This window comes from Anopheles cruzii, chromosome 2 (assembly GCF_943734635.1).
Source record: "Anopheles cruzii chromosome 2, idAnoCruzAS_RS32_06, whole genome shotgun sequence".
Taxonomy (NCBI): Eukaryota; Metazoa; Arthropoda; class Insecta; order Diptera; family Culicidae; genus Anopheles; species Anopheles cruzii.
In genome coordinates, this window is record NC_069144.1 from 51,260,034 (window position 1) to 51,278,117 (window position 18,084).

Consider the following 18,084-nt stretch of genomic DNA (forward strand, 5'->3'; position numbering starts at 1 on the left):
GATTCCGCGGATGCACAGCAGTTGAATTTTACTGGCAAAAAACACATCCTGCCGTGATAGATAAAAAAACCTTCTATGAGTATTGAGTTGAATAGTTTTTTTTACGAGAACAGCACCAGAAGCGCTAATCAAGTCCAGCTATTTATGCTAGCAATTGAATGAATACTCTAAGGGCACTCTAAGGGTTTAAATTTATTTAAATTTCGCTGATAAAAGTTTTAAATAGGAACTTTGCTTTTACCTGTGATTTCGTACATCTTTTCTCTCATGCCTTTCATCTAAAGCTGTCAAAGTTATGTAATTATAGAAAAATAAACCGAGGAAACAAGAATTAGAATCTCTTAACACTTAGATTCCAAAAAAACAAAAAAAAAAATCGCTCGAAACCTTTCAACGTTCTTTTCAAATTATTTTTTCGTGAGACACTAGCTCCCTCTAGTTGTGAGTACGCGAAACACATTCAAGCATTTTCTGTCTCTTTTTCTTTTTCTTTTCTCTCCACTCACCGTTTGACAGATCAGCTGTTTACTTCGGGCGAAAGAAAACATGTAAAATGAAAACAGTTAGAAAGCGAAACAGTTAGTAAATTGCACAAAACCGGAGGACCTTAAACAACTTAAATCATCAACCGGGTGAAAATCGGGGAAGCGGAGATGCTGAAGCTTTTACTCACCCCAAACCGACCAAGCTGCTGGCGTGGCGTGCTAAGGTAAAAACCGAATAAGCCGGACACCGACGGATTGCATAACCTCAACTAATGCGCCCCAACCGTTGGCTTTTCCTAGACCCGGTTCGCACAGCACCAACCAGTCTGGCGCGTTGCTTCGAAGAACAATTCAAACCCTCAGTGATGGCCGTTCGGCGTTCCTACAGAAGAGCACACGAGGTCGACTCATCATACACCAAACGGTGGCAAAAGGCGGACGCGCGGTGACTAAGAACCGCACGAAGGTGTTCCGGGTGTTGCTGGGGGGCAGTGCAATCTCTCTAACGCTCGGATTTCAGTACCGGCGGTGGTTCGTTCACTGCGAAGCTAATGCTAACCGACTCGCTGGCCAACGGTATGGGTTCGACGATGAAGCGGCCCGCTTCGATTGGTGGAAGTTCTGGTCATACCTAAAACAGCACCTCGGAAAGCTGGTTGGAGCCATTCTGGTAGTATCTTTGCCAGTGGTCCGGGGTAGAATTATTGTCCAGCATCTTCTTTTTTTGCAGGCGGCTCTTGCTGTGGCGTACTTCAACATTCAAATACCGAACCTGCTCGGAGTGGTTGTCAATAAGTTAGCCCGATACGCTGGCGATAGTCTCAAAGAGTACGTTCCGAGTCGATGGCTTCATCCGATGGCTACTGTTGATGTTTCAAATTGCTTCTCCCGCTTTACCCTCAGCATCGATACGGCGGCCTTCTTCCGCGATCTGCGAGGTCCGTCGTTGAAGCTGTTTGGCATGTACCTGGCACAGTCGGGCTTCACCTTCATCTACATCCTGCTGCTCAGCCAGATCGGTGAACAGATGGCGGCCAGCATACGCCAGGATCTGTTCCGCCAGATCATCATCCAAGATCTGGAGTTTTTCGACCGCAATCGCACCGGCGAGCTGGTGAACCGACTTACGGCCGACGTACAGGACTTCAAGTCCAGCTTCAAGCAGTGCATTTCGCAGGGTCTGCGAAGCTTCGCCCAGCTCGTCGGTGGCGGTATATCGCTCTTTTGGATATCGCCCCAGCTGGCCAGCATAGCGCTCGTGTCGGTACCGGTTGCGGTGGGGTTGTTTTCGCTCCTCGGCCGCTCGTTGCGTCATTTGAGTAAAAGTTCACAAGCACAATCGGAACGTGCCACGGCCGTGAGTGAGGAAGCGCTGGCGAATATCCGCACGGTGCGGGCCAGTGCCAGCGAGCACGCCGAAGTGGAACTGTTCCGCGTGGAGACGCAAAAGTCGGCCGTCCTGTCGCAGCAGCTCGGGGCAGGAATTGCGGTTTTTCAGGCGCTCAGCAACCTGTGCCTGAACGGGATGGTGCTAACAACGCTGCTGCTTGGAGGCCACTTTATGTCGGCGAACTCGATCAGTGCAGGGGATTTAATGGCGTTTCTGGTGGCCTCGCAGGGTGTGCAACGTTCGCTGGCGCAAGGGTCGATTCTGCTCGGATCAGTGATTCGCGGTATGACGGCCGGAGCACGTGTCTTTGAGTATTTGAACCTCGAACCGAAGGTTGACCTGCGCCACGGCCTCATCATTCCCGGCAGCACACTGCGCGGCGAGGTGCGCTTCGAGGGTGTCCAGTTCGTGTATCCAACGCGCCCCAATCAGCGTGTGCTGAAAGACTTCAATCTGGTGCTCCAACCCGGACAAACGGTCGCGCTGGTCGGAGCCAGTGGGAGTGGTAAATCCACCGTCGCATCGCTGCTAGAACGATTCTACGAACCGACGGCCGGTCGGATTACGATCGATGGCCACGAATTGAGCCACTTGGCCCCGAGTTGGCTTCGGGGCGAACTGATAGGATTCATCGAACAGCAACCGGTCCTGTTCGGAACGACAATCTACGAGAACATCAGATACGGTCGCCCGAGCGCTAGCAAAGAAGAGGTACTGCACGCGTCGAAATTGTCCCAATCGGACGAATTCGTCCGCCAACTACCGGATGGGTACGAAACGATGGTTGGTGAGCGGGGCATTCAGCTGAGTGGTGGCCAGCGGCAACGAATCGCGATCGCGAGAGCATTACTAAAGCAGCCTACGATTTTAGTACTAGACGAAGCAACCAGTGCATTGGATGCGGCCAGCGAAGCGGTCGTCCAGAGTGCGCTCGATGCGGCCGTGCTCGATAGAACGACGCTGGTGATAGCGCACCGTCTGTCGACGATCCGGAATGCCGACGTAATTGTGGTGTTAGATCATGGCCGAATAGTCGAAGTCGGCAACCATGACAGTTTGATCAAGCTGGAAGGATACTATTACGAGCTGATCAAGCAGCAGGAACGGCGGCAGCGCCAGGAGCAAGACCCGAGGGTCTATGGTTGACAGGGTTTACTAGGGGTTATAGGAAATCAAATTGTTAAGACGAGGGATTGGGCGTCGTAAATTACAAGACTTATGCGGAACGTACGCGGGCTTATCGAACCGTTAAAGACAGGCAAGCTAATAAAGCATTATTTTGCACCAAGGATTATTTATTGACGAACGACGGAATCGATTGGTGGTATGTCGGTTTTTATTGTATGAACGAATAAGGTCAAATCGACGAATAAATATAACGTTTCGGTGTGAGACGATAGATTTTCAGTAACGAATCCGTACAACTGTGCATTCAAAATTTGAAAATCCGTTTTTGGAAGGGAATTCGACTGACACCTGTCACTTTGTCTTGTTTATTTTTACATATAAAACTCGTTTAGTTTTTTATGCAAAACTAAGTTTAGTTTTTCATACAAAAATGAGTTAATTTTTTAATTTAAAACTAAGTTTAATTTTTCATAAACAACTTTTTTTGAGTGTTTTTGAAACCAAGAAAACTGAACGAAACTAAGAAAGTGCAGCGGGCTAACGAGTGAACGGGCGAAAGCTTGCTATTTCGCTCTAGCGCTCAGCTATCTCTTTCCCGTTCGTAAGTAATGTTTGGACTTCGGGTCGAAAAATCAGAGAGAACGCACAGAAATGAGAGAGAATAGCGAAATGCAGAGAGAAAAGAGAAAACATCGACTATCTCGCTCTAGCGTCATGCTGTCTCGTTCGGCACTTGGTCAGTTTCGGTTACGAAAGATCAGGTTCAAAAGAGAGGTTTTATTCTTCTAGTTCTTGGTTTTTTCTTCGTTTTTGGAAATGCAAGATTTTGAGGAAAAATATGCATATTTTATGTATAAATATGAATCGAATTGCAAGATTTGTATTTTCTTGTTTCACTTATTTTATTTTTGGCCTTCTCTCTTGCTGTATTCTGTTTTCTCTCTTGTTGCGTTCACTCGAACGTTAGAGTTTCCGTTCGAGATCCTTAATAAGGGGGGTATGACAGCTCAAACAAACGTCAAACGTCAAAAAAAGCAGAGCAGCAAAAGTTGGAAGCTGCAACGTTCATTGTGCGTTTTTTTTTCACAATGGTCGGCGGTGTGTGTAGGTGCTGTTTATGAGTTTAGTTTTGAAGCACATTCCTCGTTTTCCAAGTTTCCCCATTTGTTTTCCTTCAATGCCCAAACGTTTCGTCTCGCAGCGGGTTGTGAATTTGTGCCCTCACTAGTGTTTCTAGATGTTCGCTGGGTGGGGCATTCTAAAAAAGGAAAAAAAAACCCTCTCGCGAAGAAACAAATCATAAATTCATTGCGCGGGTGTCACCGTGAAATCACCTACCCCGGGACCGCGAAACAATTGGAAACTGGTTATTATTGTCTTCCATTTTTTTTTTATTGCCGCGAGTACGCCTGTGCGTGATTAAGGAGTTAGCCCAAAACATCCGACCACGGGGCTTGGTCCAGCAGCAAATGTCGGAAGCTGCGGGTGCGTTCATTGTGCGTTTTCTCGGTGCACAATGGTGTGAGTGTGTGTCTGTGCTGTTTTAGAGTTAAGAGTTTTGAAACACAATCCTTATAATAGTTAAATGTTGGTGAACACAGAGCCTACTTTTTGCCACATAATTTTATGAGTTAGTGCTGAGTACGAGACGTGCATTGTTGCACCGAGAAGCTGTTGACGTGTCGGTTTCGAGTGTTTTCCTTCCGCCGGTAGCTCTCCGTGCCACGGAAAGGGATAAGTTTTCTCGTTTGTTTCTAGTGATCACTGGGTATGTGCGTGGGGGCATTGGAAGAAAAGAAACTCTTTCGTGAAGAAACAAATCATAAATCCATTGCGCGGGTGTCACCGTGAAATCACATACTGCGGGACCGCGAAACAATTGGAAACTGGTTATTATTGTCTTCGTTTTTTTTATTGCACCAAAGGCTTGATGGGCTAGTGTAACGCGTTGGCCTTCGTTTCAAATTTAATAGCATTATTTTTGTGTTAAACAACAGGTGAAAAGCAGTGTAGAAAATAGTTAGAGAGAGAGAGAGCGAAATCCGCTTTGTGTGTATGTGTTCGTGTAGATGAGAGTGAGCAAGTTTCCGCCGGAGAGCCTTCCGATAAATAGTGCAAAAATAGTGAAAAGTTTATGTTTAAAGTGAACTACGCGGTGCAGATAAAGGCAAACGCACCAATGTAACCCCCGGAAACGTAACCACCCAAAGCAATGTTCCATAACGTGCGTTACTAACCCCGGAAGAGGGTGATTCAACAAGCGAATGCCTCGCCGAAGGCTCCTTCGATAGCGTCAATGCGCGTAAAGCGAAAGAGCAACAAACCTAGCGCAGATAAACAGGGCAGTCCTTTTTCGGGCGGTGGCCACCAAGTTTTGGGTGTAACCGATTGAAAGCTGGCCGAAAATAAGTTTGACGCGATAAGTCTGAGGCGCCAGATTAGAGAAAACAGAGCCCGGAACACGGAACCTGCTCTCGTATTTTCACAGCCAGAGCAAGGTTGCGCGCGCGGAGTGAACGGAAAGTGAACGGAACGGGCGGACAACAACAACATCAACAACAACAGCCAGCGCCATCATGGGCAACTGTTTCAGCAGCACAGCGAAAGCGGATCCGAAGGATGCGATCGGAGCCGTATCGATCGACAACGAGCCGGTGCTGGCCGGCAACTCGGTGGCCACCCCGCCGCAGGAGCAACCGATCCGCCAACCGATGCCGGCGCTACCGGATCCGGGCAACGATTCCATCAGCACGGCCAAGATATTCGTCGCCCTGTACGACTACGATGCCCGCACCGACGAGGATCTTAGCTTCCGGAAGGGCGAACACTTGGAAATATTGAACGATACTCAGGTAAGCACCCAGGACCCAGGCTCTGGCTCCGGGTCCCGCTGGGAATGCAGCCCGGACACGTATTCCCATGCATCGTCAAAGTAAAAGGTTCCCAAAATTGGTTTGTACGGACGCTCTTCGGACCCTGTTCCAGTTGTTCGGACCCTGGTTGTGTCGGACGGACTTTACGACGGAATGTCTGATTGCCATCGTGAGAATGAAACGCACAAAACGGAGATAGCATAATGTTCTTGCTTCGCCCAGGGTCCGTGGGAACTGCGGACTGGAGAGACGGGCGGGGATAAGAATCCAAACACACGAAGGAAGCAAGCAAGCTGCGGCCACGAGGAACAAACAGGCCCGACATCAACAGCAATGGTTCTGTTTTCCATTCCCTTTCCCTCAGCACAACGCAGCAATGAAGGAATTTTGGGACCGTAATCTTGGGATAAACGGTCCCGAAACGATGATGATGGACGCACCAGAGATGGATCGGGAACCGCCTCGCACACACACACCCAGAGAAACCGATGGCGAGGCGGCTTATGTTTATGTTTCGCTTTGGACCGTACGCGGATGTGGCTTGAATGGAGATGGAGTCATTTTTTGTGGCCAGGCGGCCAGCATCAAATTCGTAATTTGAAACCTTTCAGACACCAGAACGGAAAGCAGTTCAGGGATGGAAATTTGGATGGTTTATGTGCGGCTCGGCCAGAAGGGACGAACTAGGGACAAGGCGATCGAGGTCAGCGACAGCACCTATGCGCCCGCATGATGAAATAATGATCGTTAATCGGCGTTCCCTGCCACGACCCGGAACCGATCGCCCGACAGCAGCGATGCGTCGACGAGGCCGCCATCTGGTTGCGCGATTTTCGCCCCGACCCGCCTAACGACCGTCGTCGGAGCGCTGCATTACTAGACACATGTGTTAGGGTCTGGTGGCGCAATGTTTATAAGCGCATTAGCGTTACGTTCCTCGCAGTGGAACGCAGGGGGAACATTCCACAGTGAAAAGATCAAGTGGATCCGCCCAAACGGTACGATTCGAATCTGTGCCTAGAGATTGGTCCAAATGTTTGATTGTACATCCTTGCGTGGAACGCCATTTTAGGCCAATTTCAAATCATCAATCAAATATAGATAAGGTTCAACCTATTCCTTTCGCACCCAAGTTGCGGATTGCGAGTAGACCATAAGTCAGACCCTCGACGCAGCTTGTCAATTGGCATGTTTCGATCGCCAATGTTACGGTTGACCAGTGCGGCCCACTAGGAGCGTAACAACTGCGCTCAGCCGACTGTATCGATTGGGCTGATAGTGCAACCAGAGCTCCTATCGAATCAGCACTACAATTCACGTTGACCTGGGCGTCGTAATTTGGCGCGGTCCGTCCGTATGATGCCACCGGAGGTTGCTTGTAATTAATACACACACTCGTGTGAGTGTGATTTTCGTAGCAATCAACATCAAACGCAGACCAGTGATCTAACCAATTCGACGATGATTGGCAACAGATTGGAGATAGTGGATGGCGGAGAGTGGCAATCGGCATCGGTGCTGGTAATCGGTATCCTTTCTACCGAGTCCGGTGGGTGATTCCTGCTCACGGCTTAGTAACCCCTTAATCTGCCTAATTCCAACGCGCTGTTTGAACGATTTTCATATCACTCAATGGCCAGAAATGGCAAAATTTCGACGATCATTACATCAACTCAATAAAGCTTAATGGCTTTCATCACTCCACGGCTACGGGGTGCTATAAGATAAGGTTTTTTTTTTTATAGAGATAAATATACCTTGCCGCGGTGATTGTGTTGCACAACAAATGGACAAACCGTGGTATTAGGCTCTGGTTTGCAATACTGTTTCGCAATAATTTCAAAGGGATGAGTACGCTTTTGCTGGTTCGCCGATTTATGGATTCGCTGGCAGTGATAGGCATGATAAGGGACAGTGCCCTGCGTGAAATAAAGCATGTCTATGACACCTGTTACCATTCAATACGAACGCATTCATTTTATTTTAAAATGTTATTTGTGTGTAATGTTTTTAGTTCGTCTGTATTACACGAAGAAAATGGCTTCAGACCAAGTATTCCGCTTGGTACAAAGATATAGAAACATTCGGAAACTACCTCCGTTTGTTGACCGCCTATCGATGAGCCCCCGACCCTGATAGTAAACATACGCCACAGCGAGGAACAGCAGAGGCTCATTCCGTGAGGGGCACTTCGTCGGTTCCACACTTTTGCTGTTCGAACGTAACACATTTCGAGTTTGGTGTTTTCACTCAACAGTAACGGAGCGGTGGTGAGCCTAGCCGTGACAAAAAAACCTAGGCAATCATTCCGTGACCCGCCACTTTATTTGCGCATAATCTGCCCACCCCGACACTGCCGGCCGACCGGCCAGTGGAAAAAAATATCATGAAAAGCAGCGTTGAAATAGACTGTAGCGTATATAGGGCTATTTCGTTTCGATGTCAAGCCACTAAAGTTGACGAATCATCAAAACAGCAACGACGGTGACGGTGCTTTTTTGCTGTTGTTAGCAGAAGATGATGGTAAACCCGATGGAAACTGTCTCAAATCTCCCGAAAACGTCGAATCCTTGCAAATCATTTTCGGCTTTCAATCAACGTTCAGCATGCTTACGATGATTTTGTGTTCGATGATACAGGGTGGTCAAATAAGAGTTCTCTTTTTGAACTACCCACTGTTTGACGTTTAAAACGTATGAATGAATGAAGAAGGAGCTGCCGTAACCGTCGAAGGCGTACGCTAACGAACAATGTTGTCTGATTGGATTTTTGGTGAAATTGAAGCTGAGAACTTAGCCGACATTTGGTTTCAACAGAATGTCGCTACCTGCCATACGGCGACAGCCACCGTCGATATTATCCTCGGAAATTGAACATTCAGCAGAAAGGGTGATGTGAAAGGTGAAATTATTTTTCACACATAAATTTGATGATCAACCTTTCAAATAAATGTTTCACCATCGAAAAATATTTAGTCGTTTTCTTTTTATAACCAAATGAAAAAGAGAACGCTTATTTGACCACCCTATATTTTCTGTGGCGGGTGCATGAATCATCAGTAACTTATTTATGGTTCATCGCAATGAGATTATGTTCTTGAACATTGGAACCCACGCCGAGATATGGTGTTGCCCCCCGTGACGCACCACATGAATGCTGTCTTTATCACACTCGAATTATGCTGCTCATGTTTCTGTCGAGCACACTGATACGGCGAACCAGGAGGACAGAACGTAGCGCCTAACCGTTACCCGATGTCCCTCTACGCTCATTCTACGGCAGCAAATCGCGTTTCTTCCGTGGCTATCTTATCATCGCACACCGAAAACCAATAGACTGTAGACTGTCTGACTGAGCGGCCTCCGCTTCAATATTCTATCGAACCGACCAGCCGTGCGGTTTGTACCGAATTTAGTTCACTTTCGTTTGCCACCGGGCAGTCGCTCCGTCCTTTTTTTGTGAGTCGCCCGAATCGACGCGTTATGCTGCGAAGGCCACCATCATGTGCGATGCTAGGGCAACCCCTGCACCATCACCGGGCATTATTATCATCGGCATCATCATTAGTGGCAACGTACCTTTATCGCTCTGCCACGGGAGGGATGGCTAAAGAAGTAGCAAAATGGCTGCTTTTTCTCTGTTGCTGGGTTTTATCGCTTCGCACGATTCGCATCGATCGAGTCCCCGGGCACCATCAAGTGTACGGTTCGATCTGTACGGTCATAAACCAGCGCACAGCAACGGTGTTTCGACGGACCCCGGAGCACACGGCGCATGTCTGTCTGGGTGGTGTGTATGTTGTTATTCGTACGTGGTGCGTAATGAACCGCGGCTAGCACGAGCAATCGCATGTCCGCCGATCCTTCGGACCATCCCGACCACCGGTTTTGAACGCTAGCCGCGAATCTCAGACATCGCGCGTCACGCATCGGCAGGTTACAAGTGTACCTAATGCCGAAGAACGCATTTCTATTGCTTTTCTGTTATGAACAATTTTGCCGGTTCACGCGGATTCTTTCTCAAGTACGTGCACATCGTAAAACTTTGTTTGAAAATTGTCGACTCATTGCAACCGTCATAAATGGCGCATGAAATATGAGGCAGACGGCTGCAGGAAGCGACGGCTCCAGACTGTGTTTGCCGTGCATCGGTGGCGCTCCGTCGCTCCCCAACCGTCTCGCCAACAGGGCGACCCGTGCGTTTCGAGACGGTTCCTGTCACGCGAGCCCCATATTTAATGTGGCCCCGCACTTCGGAAGAGCAACTTTCCTCAGAAGAAGCCGCCAAGAAGGCGGCAGGAAGTGGCCGGTTGGGGGGTGGATGGGCGAACACGCACACACAGGAAGCGAAAGTCTTTCGTTGGCCGGGCCTGACCCGACGATGACGACCGTTTGGCCATGATTGACCGGTTCGTGGCCGACGACCGCGGCGAGAACCGTTCATCAGCGCGTCCGGCGACACGTCGTCCAGTTGGGACCGCAGCATAACCAGTCCGAGTTCGAGTCCGAGCGGGCCGTTGATTAGATAATGATGGCGACCGGCTAAATGACGGATTGGAGCTGGGTGCCCGAAGCGATGAACCGGGCGCAGCCAGCATATCGCCACGCCAACAAAATCCACTTTCTCCTTCTCGATCGTGCGCGCTTCATACTTTCCCGCTGGCAATAGGTTGGCTGCGATTTGTTACGCTTTGTGGCGACGTTTTGATTCATTTGTATGTTGCCACGGTGGTTTTGTTTTAAACAGTAACCGTGTAGACAACGCTTCGGAGTGGAAGTAATCACCGACCGAAAATTGATTGTGCGTCGTGGTTGTTGTTGTATACCGATCAACCCGCCGTGAGAATCGGCATCAGAAGTTGTTGCCAGAAAACATGCCATCAACCAACAATGGGAATGCAATACTATCCTGAACCGCTCACCTCCGCCAACAGAACTGTCCCCAGACCTGTCACCTGATTGTTGGTCCTTGCACATTTTAACCCGCTTCCTCAGAACCCTATCACATGTGTGCCAGAGACGGCCGTAAAGTGCACTTGAGGCCACTTGTGTGTCGGCGTCGTGGGAAACAATCGCTCGACGCCATGCTCTTCGCGTCATTCTCACACGAGACTTGTCATTGTCGCGCTCTCACTCGCTCTTTCGCGCGTATGTTTCCTCTATCACACATGAACAAGTGTCACCCCGTTGTTCCGATCGGGACCGATAATTGTGGTCGCGCAGTGGGGTGTTTGTTGCTTGTGATGGATTAATGTCGTGAGTCGGCGACAGTACCAATTGTCTGGGGCCCGGCGGACCTCGGCGATGGGAATTGTGGGACGCAACGCAACCCCAGCACGTGACGCATATAGGGCCACCATTGTTGGGGAGCGATCTAGCGTAAAAGATAACGTTGGGACATCCGTGACACGAAGTGGTTATTAACATCGGAGAAAACGGTACGCTCGCAACGTGAAATGGGCCGATAAAATCTAAAAATTAGTTTAAAGCGTTTACAAAAATTCTACAAGAAATGCTTTTATCAATTTATAACAATTTATCACAGCCCTTAGAAAGTCTTATCTGGCCCTTACTGACGTACCGGCGTACCTTTCTGGCCGCAGAGCTGCAGTCAACGCTTCCGTCCACACATAAACCGGACCTTCCTTTTGCGGGTGCCGTGGTCTGTGTGTTGGTCATCGGTTGCATAGCCAGTCTGTCCGTGACCACACGTCCAGTCTCCGTCCCCCGGACAATACAAAAGTATGGTGGACCCCGTTTGTCGCCCGGATACTCGCCCGGGCCCTACCATATCTGGGTGGGAAACTGACCATAGCCTCATGCTAATGCTTGTTGGAGCCTCCGTTTCATTGGAGCGTTGTTTTTCAATTATCACACAGCTCCCGGTGCGTCCGGCGGGACACACACTTGGCTCCCATCCGGTAGGTTAAGTTGCAGAAGGAGACAAAATGCGGACCCGCTAGATCCCGCGCGCGGATAACCACCGTTCTTGAGCTGATCGACGAGGCCGACAGATAAGGACACTGCGAGACAGAGAGAGAACGAGAGAATGAGGGCGATTGTGTGGTTCAGGAGATGGCCTCCGCGAGGTGGGAACCGGTTTCGGAGGCCCGCACCACCACGGAGGCTGGGGACACGGTTTCTGTTGTTGTTTATGCTGCTCCTGCTCAGTGTCAGAGGTTTGATGATGATCGGGCATAGGTGTATCGGTTTGTTTTTGTGCTCCCCATTTGGTTACACTCATTTCACTGCCATTTTGTTTCGCTGCGCTCTCTTCAACCGTTTTGCATAACGTTAATCTCAAAGCAGCATTATTTGAGAAAGTCGGCTAGTATTTCACAAAATTGTGACGACTTCAGATAGTGGAGGCATAGCCGACATGTTGCCTAGGGCTTACTTATGCCCAAAGTTTTGATCAACCGAATTGACCCTACTTCTCTTCACATTAGGACAGAGGACTAGGGCAATCTTTCGTCTCGATGGTCGAAGTTTACGTAATCTGTTCCTCGTAGAACGTAGTTCCTGTAGAACTTAATTCTTGCAGTTTTACAATACATGGCGATACTCGCTAAATGTCACAAATTTTTTGTTATGAAATATGTGTTTGATAGCTACTGTCAATATGCATCTAACGCAGTATAGTTTTTTTTTGTTAAACGTTAAACAACACTTTTTTAAAGCATTTGAACATGTCAAGTTTTGTTCCTGATAAAGTGTTTTTGCGGTAAGTACTTTTTCATTACTTCAATATGAAACAAACTGCTACCGAAAGTCATCAAATTTTAATAGAAATCTTATGGTAAACTTGCTCTTGCTGACAGAACGTGTCGAATGTGGTTTGCACGGTTAAAAAGTGGCGATTTTGGCTTGCAAGACCAAGAGCGATCTGAACAGTCACGAAAGGTTGATGATGAAGAATTGGCAGCATTGCTCGATCGAAATGCATGTCAGATGCAAAAAGAACTTACAGAAATGTTAGGAGTTGACCACAAGACAGTTTCCCATCGTTTGAGTACCGTGGGAATGATTAGAAAAATGTCTTATGGTTTCCACAAAAGCTGAAACATTGAAAGAAGAAAAACCATTGGCGATTTGCGAAAAAAGAAGAGGGTTCTTGTTCCGAATCGTCACTGATGATGAAAAGGGGAGTTATTACGAGGATCCTAAACGCAGAAAAGGCCAGGGTACAGCCTGGTGAACCAGGTATATCGCAATCAAAGCAAACTATTCACCTTGCCACGGTTATGCTGTGCATATGGTGGGATATGAAAGTGTATTGTAGACCAATTTTTTTTAAACACAATGAAATCATGATGGACAATCCCAAATATTGAAAAATGAGTCTCTGCGAAATGGGAAATGAAGATCGCTTCTGAAGATGAGAAGTTCTATCGACACGGAATCGAGAAACTACTCAAAAGATGAAAGAAAGTAGTAGCTAACGACGGACAATATTTCCATTAAGGTAGTCATATGTTTTGTTTTTGTAATTGGATCACAAATGTCTCACACGAGTTTCGAATAAAAACCGCCGGAATTAACTTCTACACCTAATACAATGAGATAATTGATCGTTTACCTACCAACCCTATAGACTAATGGAACATTTCCTGGAACGATAATTAAATTAAAAAGTAATTATAACAATAGTGCTTTCCATATTGAGTTCCCGGGGCCTCCTTTTTCGTCGTTTAGAGAATCAATTAGAGCACCGATTCACAATTCAATTAAAGTTTGTCAATGGCGAATGTGTATGCAAAACTGAGTGTTTTTCGTCGGACCATTCATTGGGCGAATGCACTGCATTGATTGACGTGGGTTGCCGATCACCTGTCAAGGGGCGCCTGGTTCTCATGCTGTGGGTTTTGCCCTGTTTTCGAGCAAAGAAACAGACACCGTTCAGCCAAACAAAAGCAAAAGACAAAATATGTACACTCGAGCGCACAGCACAGGATTGAGCAACAATCACAAGCGACCGTCGGCGGGGGACAATGGTCCAATTTTGCGGGATCAAGAATAAAGAGGACAAAAAAATCGAAAAGCAACGAAGGGCCGCCGTCACAATTTATGCTGTACGGGGTGATAAAACGCTACACTGACCACGACCGCTCAAGGCCGGTTGTTTGCGGATTTATTTGTTCGTTTGCCGTGCTACACACGCCGGCCACGAGTATTGTATAAATATTGTCTGTCCTAGGCGCGACGTAAACGAGGGGTATTGTGGCAAAAGGATAACGTAGCAGCATTTTACAATTTTTATTTTCTTTTTCTATTATTCAAACATTGAGCAATTTTGCATTTATGATCGTCGAACTACGATCTTTATGCTTGCCATTATCAATTTCCATTGTAAACTTTGTTTAGTTACATTAGTTTGTACAATGGTTGCACCCAAAAACTCCGGTAAGGGTATCAGCATTTGGGGAGTGTTTGTGAAATAATCCAAATTATTGGTTTGTTATTGTACGATTGTGAAGGATGTGAGGCTTGGAAGGAAACGGCATTCGATGTTCGAAACCATCACTAAATCATTTTTGTTGTTGATGTTTTTGGATTTTTTGCCAACCACGCACACGTCCTTCACGTCGGTTAGTTGTGGCTTTGTTATGGCTTTGATGTTGGTAATACTTTAGTATCAAATAAAAAACTGATTGCTGATTTCTAGAAGTTTTCCGAGTGTTTTATTGCTGGCGGCACTGGCCGAAGGATGTTTACTTTGTGCACAAACACACGCACAAGGTGTGCACAAGTAGGAAATAGGCCGTAAATCGAGCCAGTAAGTGGCTGCTTCCGCTCGCGGTTTGGTGGAAAGATGCGCGAGTCAGACACTGTGAAGGTGTGTGCTCCAAACCGTATATAAGAAGACGTTTGTTTGAACTAACGATAGTGCGCAATGCAACGTGGTTCCCTCCCCCGAGCGCAGACAGTTCGATTCCCGCGAGGATAAAGCGTTCGCGTTTGTCGGGTTTTTAATTTCTTCACCTCGACAGGGTCGATTTCCGTTGCGCTTCACATGATTCAGTCCGCCCGCACTCGACTCCGACTCGACTTCGGAACCGCCTTGGCCGCAATCAGCTCGACGATGGACCTAACTCACTCACGAAAGCCGCTTTCGTTTTCTTCCACTTTGCGTAATTAGTTGCCCGCTCTGCTGCAGTAGTTAGCGTGGCGGGGATGCGGCTCTAATTGCTTCTGAGTGGGCAAAATCGATTTCGGTTCCGAGTCTAAAACGGAGCAAAGTTACTGATTCTAGTTTCGATTTTTTTTTTCGTTTCCACAGGGAGACTGGTGGCTAGCACGGAGTAAAAAGACTCGACAGGAAGGCTACATTCCGTCAAATTACGTTGCCAAATTGAAATCGATCGAAGCGGAACCGTAAGTACCTAGTTTTTATTCATTTTTTGCTTCAACCGTGTTTCTCTTACAGCTCGCTGGGCACAACACACCGTGTTGCGCGAGTGATTTGCATCATTGCGGTGCTTTTTTTAGCATAAAAATGAAACCAATAAATCAAGCGTCCCCAATGGGCTATGATGAGTTTAAATAGGATTGCCGATGACGTGACATTTCGTATCTTTGCACCAGCAGAGCGTCTGCTGCCGTCTGCATGTTGCATCAATTTGTGTCACAATTTGGTGACCCACACACAGTGATCGTCTAAGACGATCGGTGCTTCAAAACAGATTTCGACCGGGACGTTCGGAATGAATTATTCATGTTCGATAATGAGCCTATTTGGTGTGAGCCAACGAGTCGTATCGTCTGGCGAACGGCTAACGAGCATCATCGGACCAGAGATAATTATTCGTTCGGTTTGCTGTGCGCTGGTTGCACGAAAATTACTCGATCGTGGAAATTAATATTTATTCGATTCATATTTAAACCGTTTATCAATCACGCTTTAATAATTTCATTAGTAACTTTTACGACTATAGTGTGCCGTTTCGCGATAGTGTGACTTTTTCGTAAAGCTCACAAAATTGGTAGATTTCTTTGTGTTTGATGGCCCAATTTAATCTATTTTTCATCCATTAATTTTTATTTTTACGGTTTCGTTGAAGACTTGCTTCTTGGTTGATGAGTAACATTCAATTTCCCTCAAACCTACAAACCATGATCATATGTTTTTGGCGGCAACAAAAGCGTCACGAAAATCGGTGGCGATCCGGGAATCATTTGCCTACCGTATCACAGCGGGAAAATGAACAAAAATAGGAAATTTTCTCTCCGTTTCTTCAAACGATCAACGCTGATTGTCGTGGTGATGAAAACCGAGAGCTTGGTGAAAAGTGGCAAATTGGACCAATGGTGTGCCTCTTTCCAAAGCACACGGCCCACGATAAGCACGCGAACGGTTTGTTTTTCTTTGCATCGCTGGTTACGTTTGCTAAGAAAGAAAATAAGGGCACGCTCCTATCACTATCACCGACACTTGTTCAACGTGCTAATTTATCCGAAATCCCCGAAATGAAATGAAAAACCGACAGGCGAATCGCTAGCTCACCACGCTGGAAGTGATTTTAGTTTTTTTTTTCAAACATTAAGCGCAAGATGCATGAAAACTGACACGAAAATACCACGCAGAGTGGTTCGTCTGTTTACACTTCATGCAGGAGCAGGGTCGGTAGCAGCAGAAAAATAAATATGCAACTGGTGAAACTTTCGTGCCCATCTCCGTGGTGGCTCACCAGTCGAGGGACCACAAAAAAAATGTGATTGCAAGAGGGTGAAACGTAGATTTTGATTTGAAAATATTTGGTGCTTTGCCGCGAAGGCTGCTACTGCTTCCCACTGTTGGGGGGAGCTGCTGTATGAAACAGAAAGCTTCTGGAATGCTACTGCATACCAACGCCGTTTGAAGCCGCACGGGATGTTCTCTCAGTAACTCAAGCAAAACGGCCACGTGCAGGTTTGTTGTTGTTGACTGTGCATTTCCCACAGATCACACCCTGTGCCCTGGTCTGGTGGCATGGACAAGACGTTTCTGTGCATGAATAATTAAATTTTCGATTATATGCTAACGTCGGAGGGTGTAGAAATAGTTCACACGGCCGTCCGTGTGTCGTCCGTTTTGTAGAACCTAGTTTCTGGTGTTGAAAGTCCCGCGATTCCGAAGGAAGGAGATCCAGAAGCTGCTCAGCTGCTCTTTTACTCACGTCAGCTCGAGCTTTGGATTTGTTAACTTTCGGCGAAAGTGATCAAGAAGCTTAAAGATAAGGAAGTGGATCGTACACAAAAAATGGTAACAAGCAGCATATTATGGAAAGTTTTCCAATGTAATCATTTAAGGTTTTTTGGCAACATCAATCACATTTTCTGTGTGGCCGTGCATCAAACATGTAACAGAGCACCATTTGATGAGCCACGGTGATGAGGTGATATCCCAGCAAAAAGCACCGTTTACTGGCCGATAATGGGTCCAATAAAAGCGATGGACAATCGGTGGCCACAAACTGCTGGCTTTCAAAACTCTCTGCGGCTCTGTTGGTTGGGTTTTCTGTGCGCACTTCCGGGGACTTTTCTCTCACCGAGCCACGTTCGCGTGGCCACCCCGTGGACTCTGTTGCTGCGAACACTGTTTGGCTAACGACCTGTGGAAAAGTGAAAATTACAATTTAAAGTAAAATTTCATTTCATTCATCTTTTCGCCGGGTTGCGCCGGCCGGGCGATCTTCGTCGAAAGGCGAAAGCGTTAGCCGGTGAAGCTGAGACAGTGACGGCGGACTCCAGCGGGGCACCCAGAGAAGAGGTGGTGAAGGTACAACATAATTTAAGATAGGCGCATCGTCACGGCGGCACTTGCGAGCACCGTCGTCGTCGTCTTCGTTCGTGCTTCAGTGGCGATGCATGGCGATGCGTTCACTTTCCACCAGACTTTGGACCGAATCCGGCTCGCTCAATGGCTGGTGGCCGAAGAGGAGAGTGTACATACGGGCCGGCTGAATTGGACCTTGCTTTCGAAGGAGGATTTTATACCGAAGCGAAGCTACCGTGTTTTAACCTTGGTGTCCAACAATCCCACCGGTGTGTGCCATCTTTTGGACCGCGCTGGGGAAAAGCGACCGCGACCGTTTTCAAGAGAAATTGTTTCAATTAACTGGCCCACTCTTCGACGTTGGGTGGTCTGCCGCGCCGCGCCATTTCTGTGCATGTAGAGCAAAGGTGGACCGTCAGCGAGAGGTGTTAAAGCGTTCCAATACGGTACCGAG

General features: G+C 47.4%; 2 protein-coding genes across 3 annotated transcripts in view; both read left to right on the top strand.

Annotated features, from left to right (window-relative positions):
• The first annotated feature begins 589 nt into the window (after positions 1–589).
• Positions 590–3,114, top strand: LOC128277577 (mitochondrial potassium channel ATP-binding subunit). Its single transcript, XM_053016055.1, has 4 exons — positions 590–709; positions 786–1,155; positions 1,216–1,313; positions 1,389–3,114. The coding sequence occupies exons 1-4, from the start codon at positions 654–656 to the stop codon at positions 3,019–3,021; spliced, it is 2,157 nt and encodes a 718-aa protein (XP_052872015.1). The 5' UTR covers positions 590–653; the 3' UTR covers positions 3,022–3,114.
• Positions 3,115–5,560: 2,446 nt separating this feature from the next.
• Positions 5,561–18,084, top strand: part of LOC128268856 (tyrosine-protein kinase Src42A) — a 66,108-nt gene continuing 53,584 nt past the window's right edge. For both annotated transcript variants that reach the window (XM_053006133.1, XM_053006131.1), the window contains exons 1-2: positions 5,561–5,855; positions 15,156–15,250. In XM_053006133.1, coding sequence (XP_052862093.1) covers positions 5,580–5,855; positions 15,156–15,250 — 371 coding nt within the window. In that variant the 5' untranslated portion in view covers positions 5,561–5,579. The remainder of the gene's footprint in view (positions 5,856–15,155; positions 15,251–18,084) is intronic.

What these genes read in the sequence shown, in the direction of transcription:
- LOC128277577 (XM_053016055.1), top strand. Translation starts at nt 654, where the DNA reads ATGCTGAAGCTTTTACTCACCCCAAACCGACCAAGCTGCTGGCGTGGC. An exon ending in TGCTGGCGTGGCGTGCTAAG is followed by an intron (nt 710 to 785) that starts GTAAAAACCGAA and finishes GGCTTTTCCTAG; the next exon opens with ACCCGGTTCGCACAGCACCA. An exon ending in AGCTGGTTGGAGCCATTCTG is followed by an intron (nt 1,156 to 1,215) that starts GTAGTATCTTTG and finishes CTTTTTTTGCAG; the next exon opens with GCGGCTCTTGCTGTGGCGTA.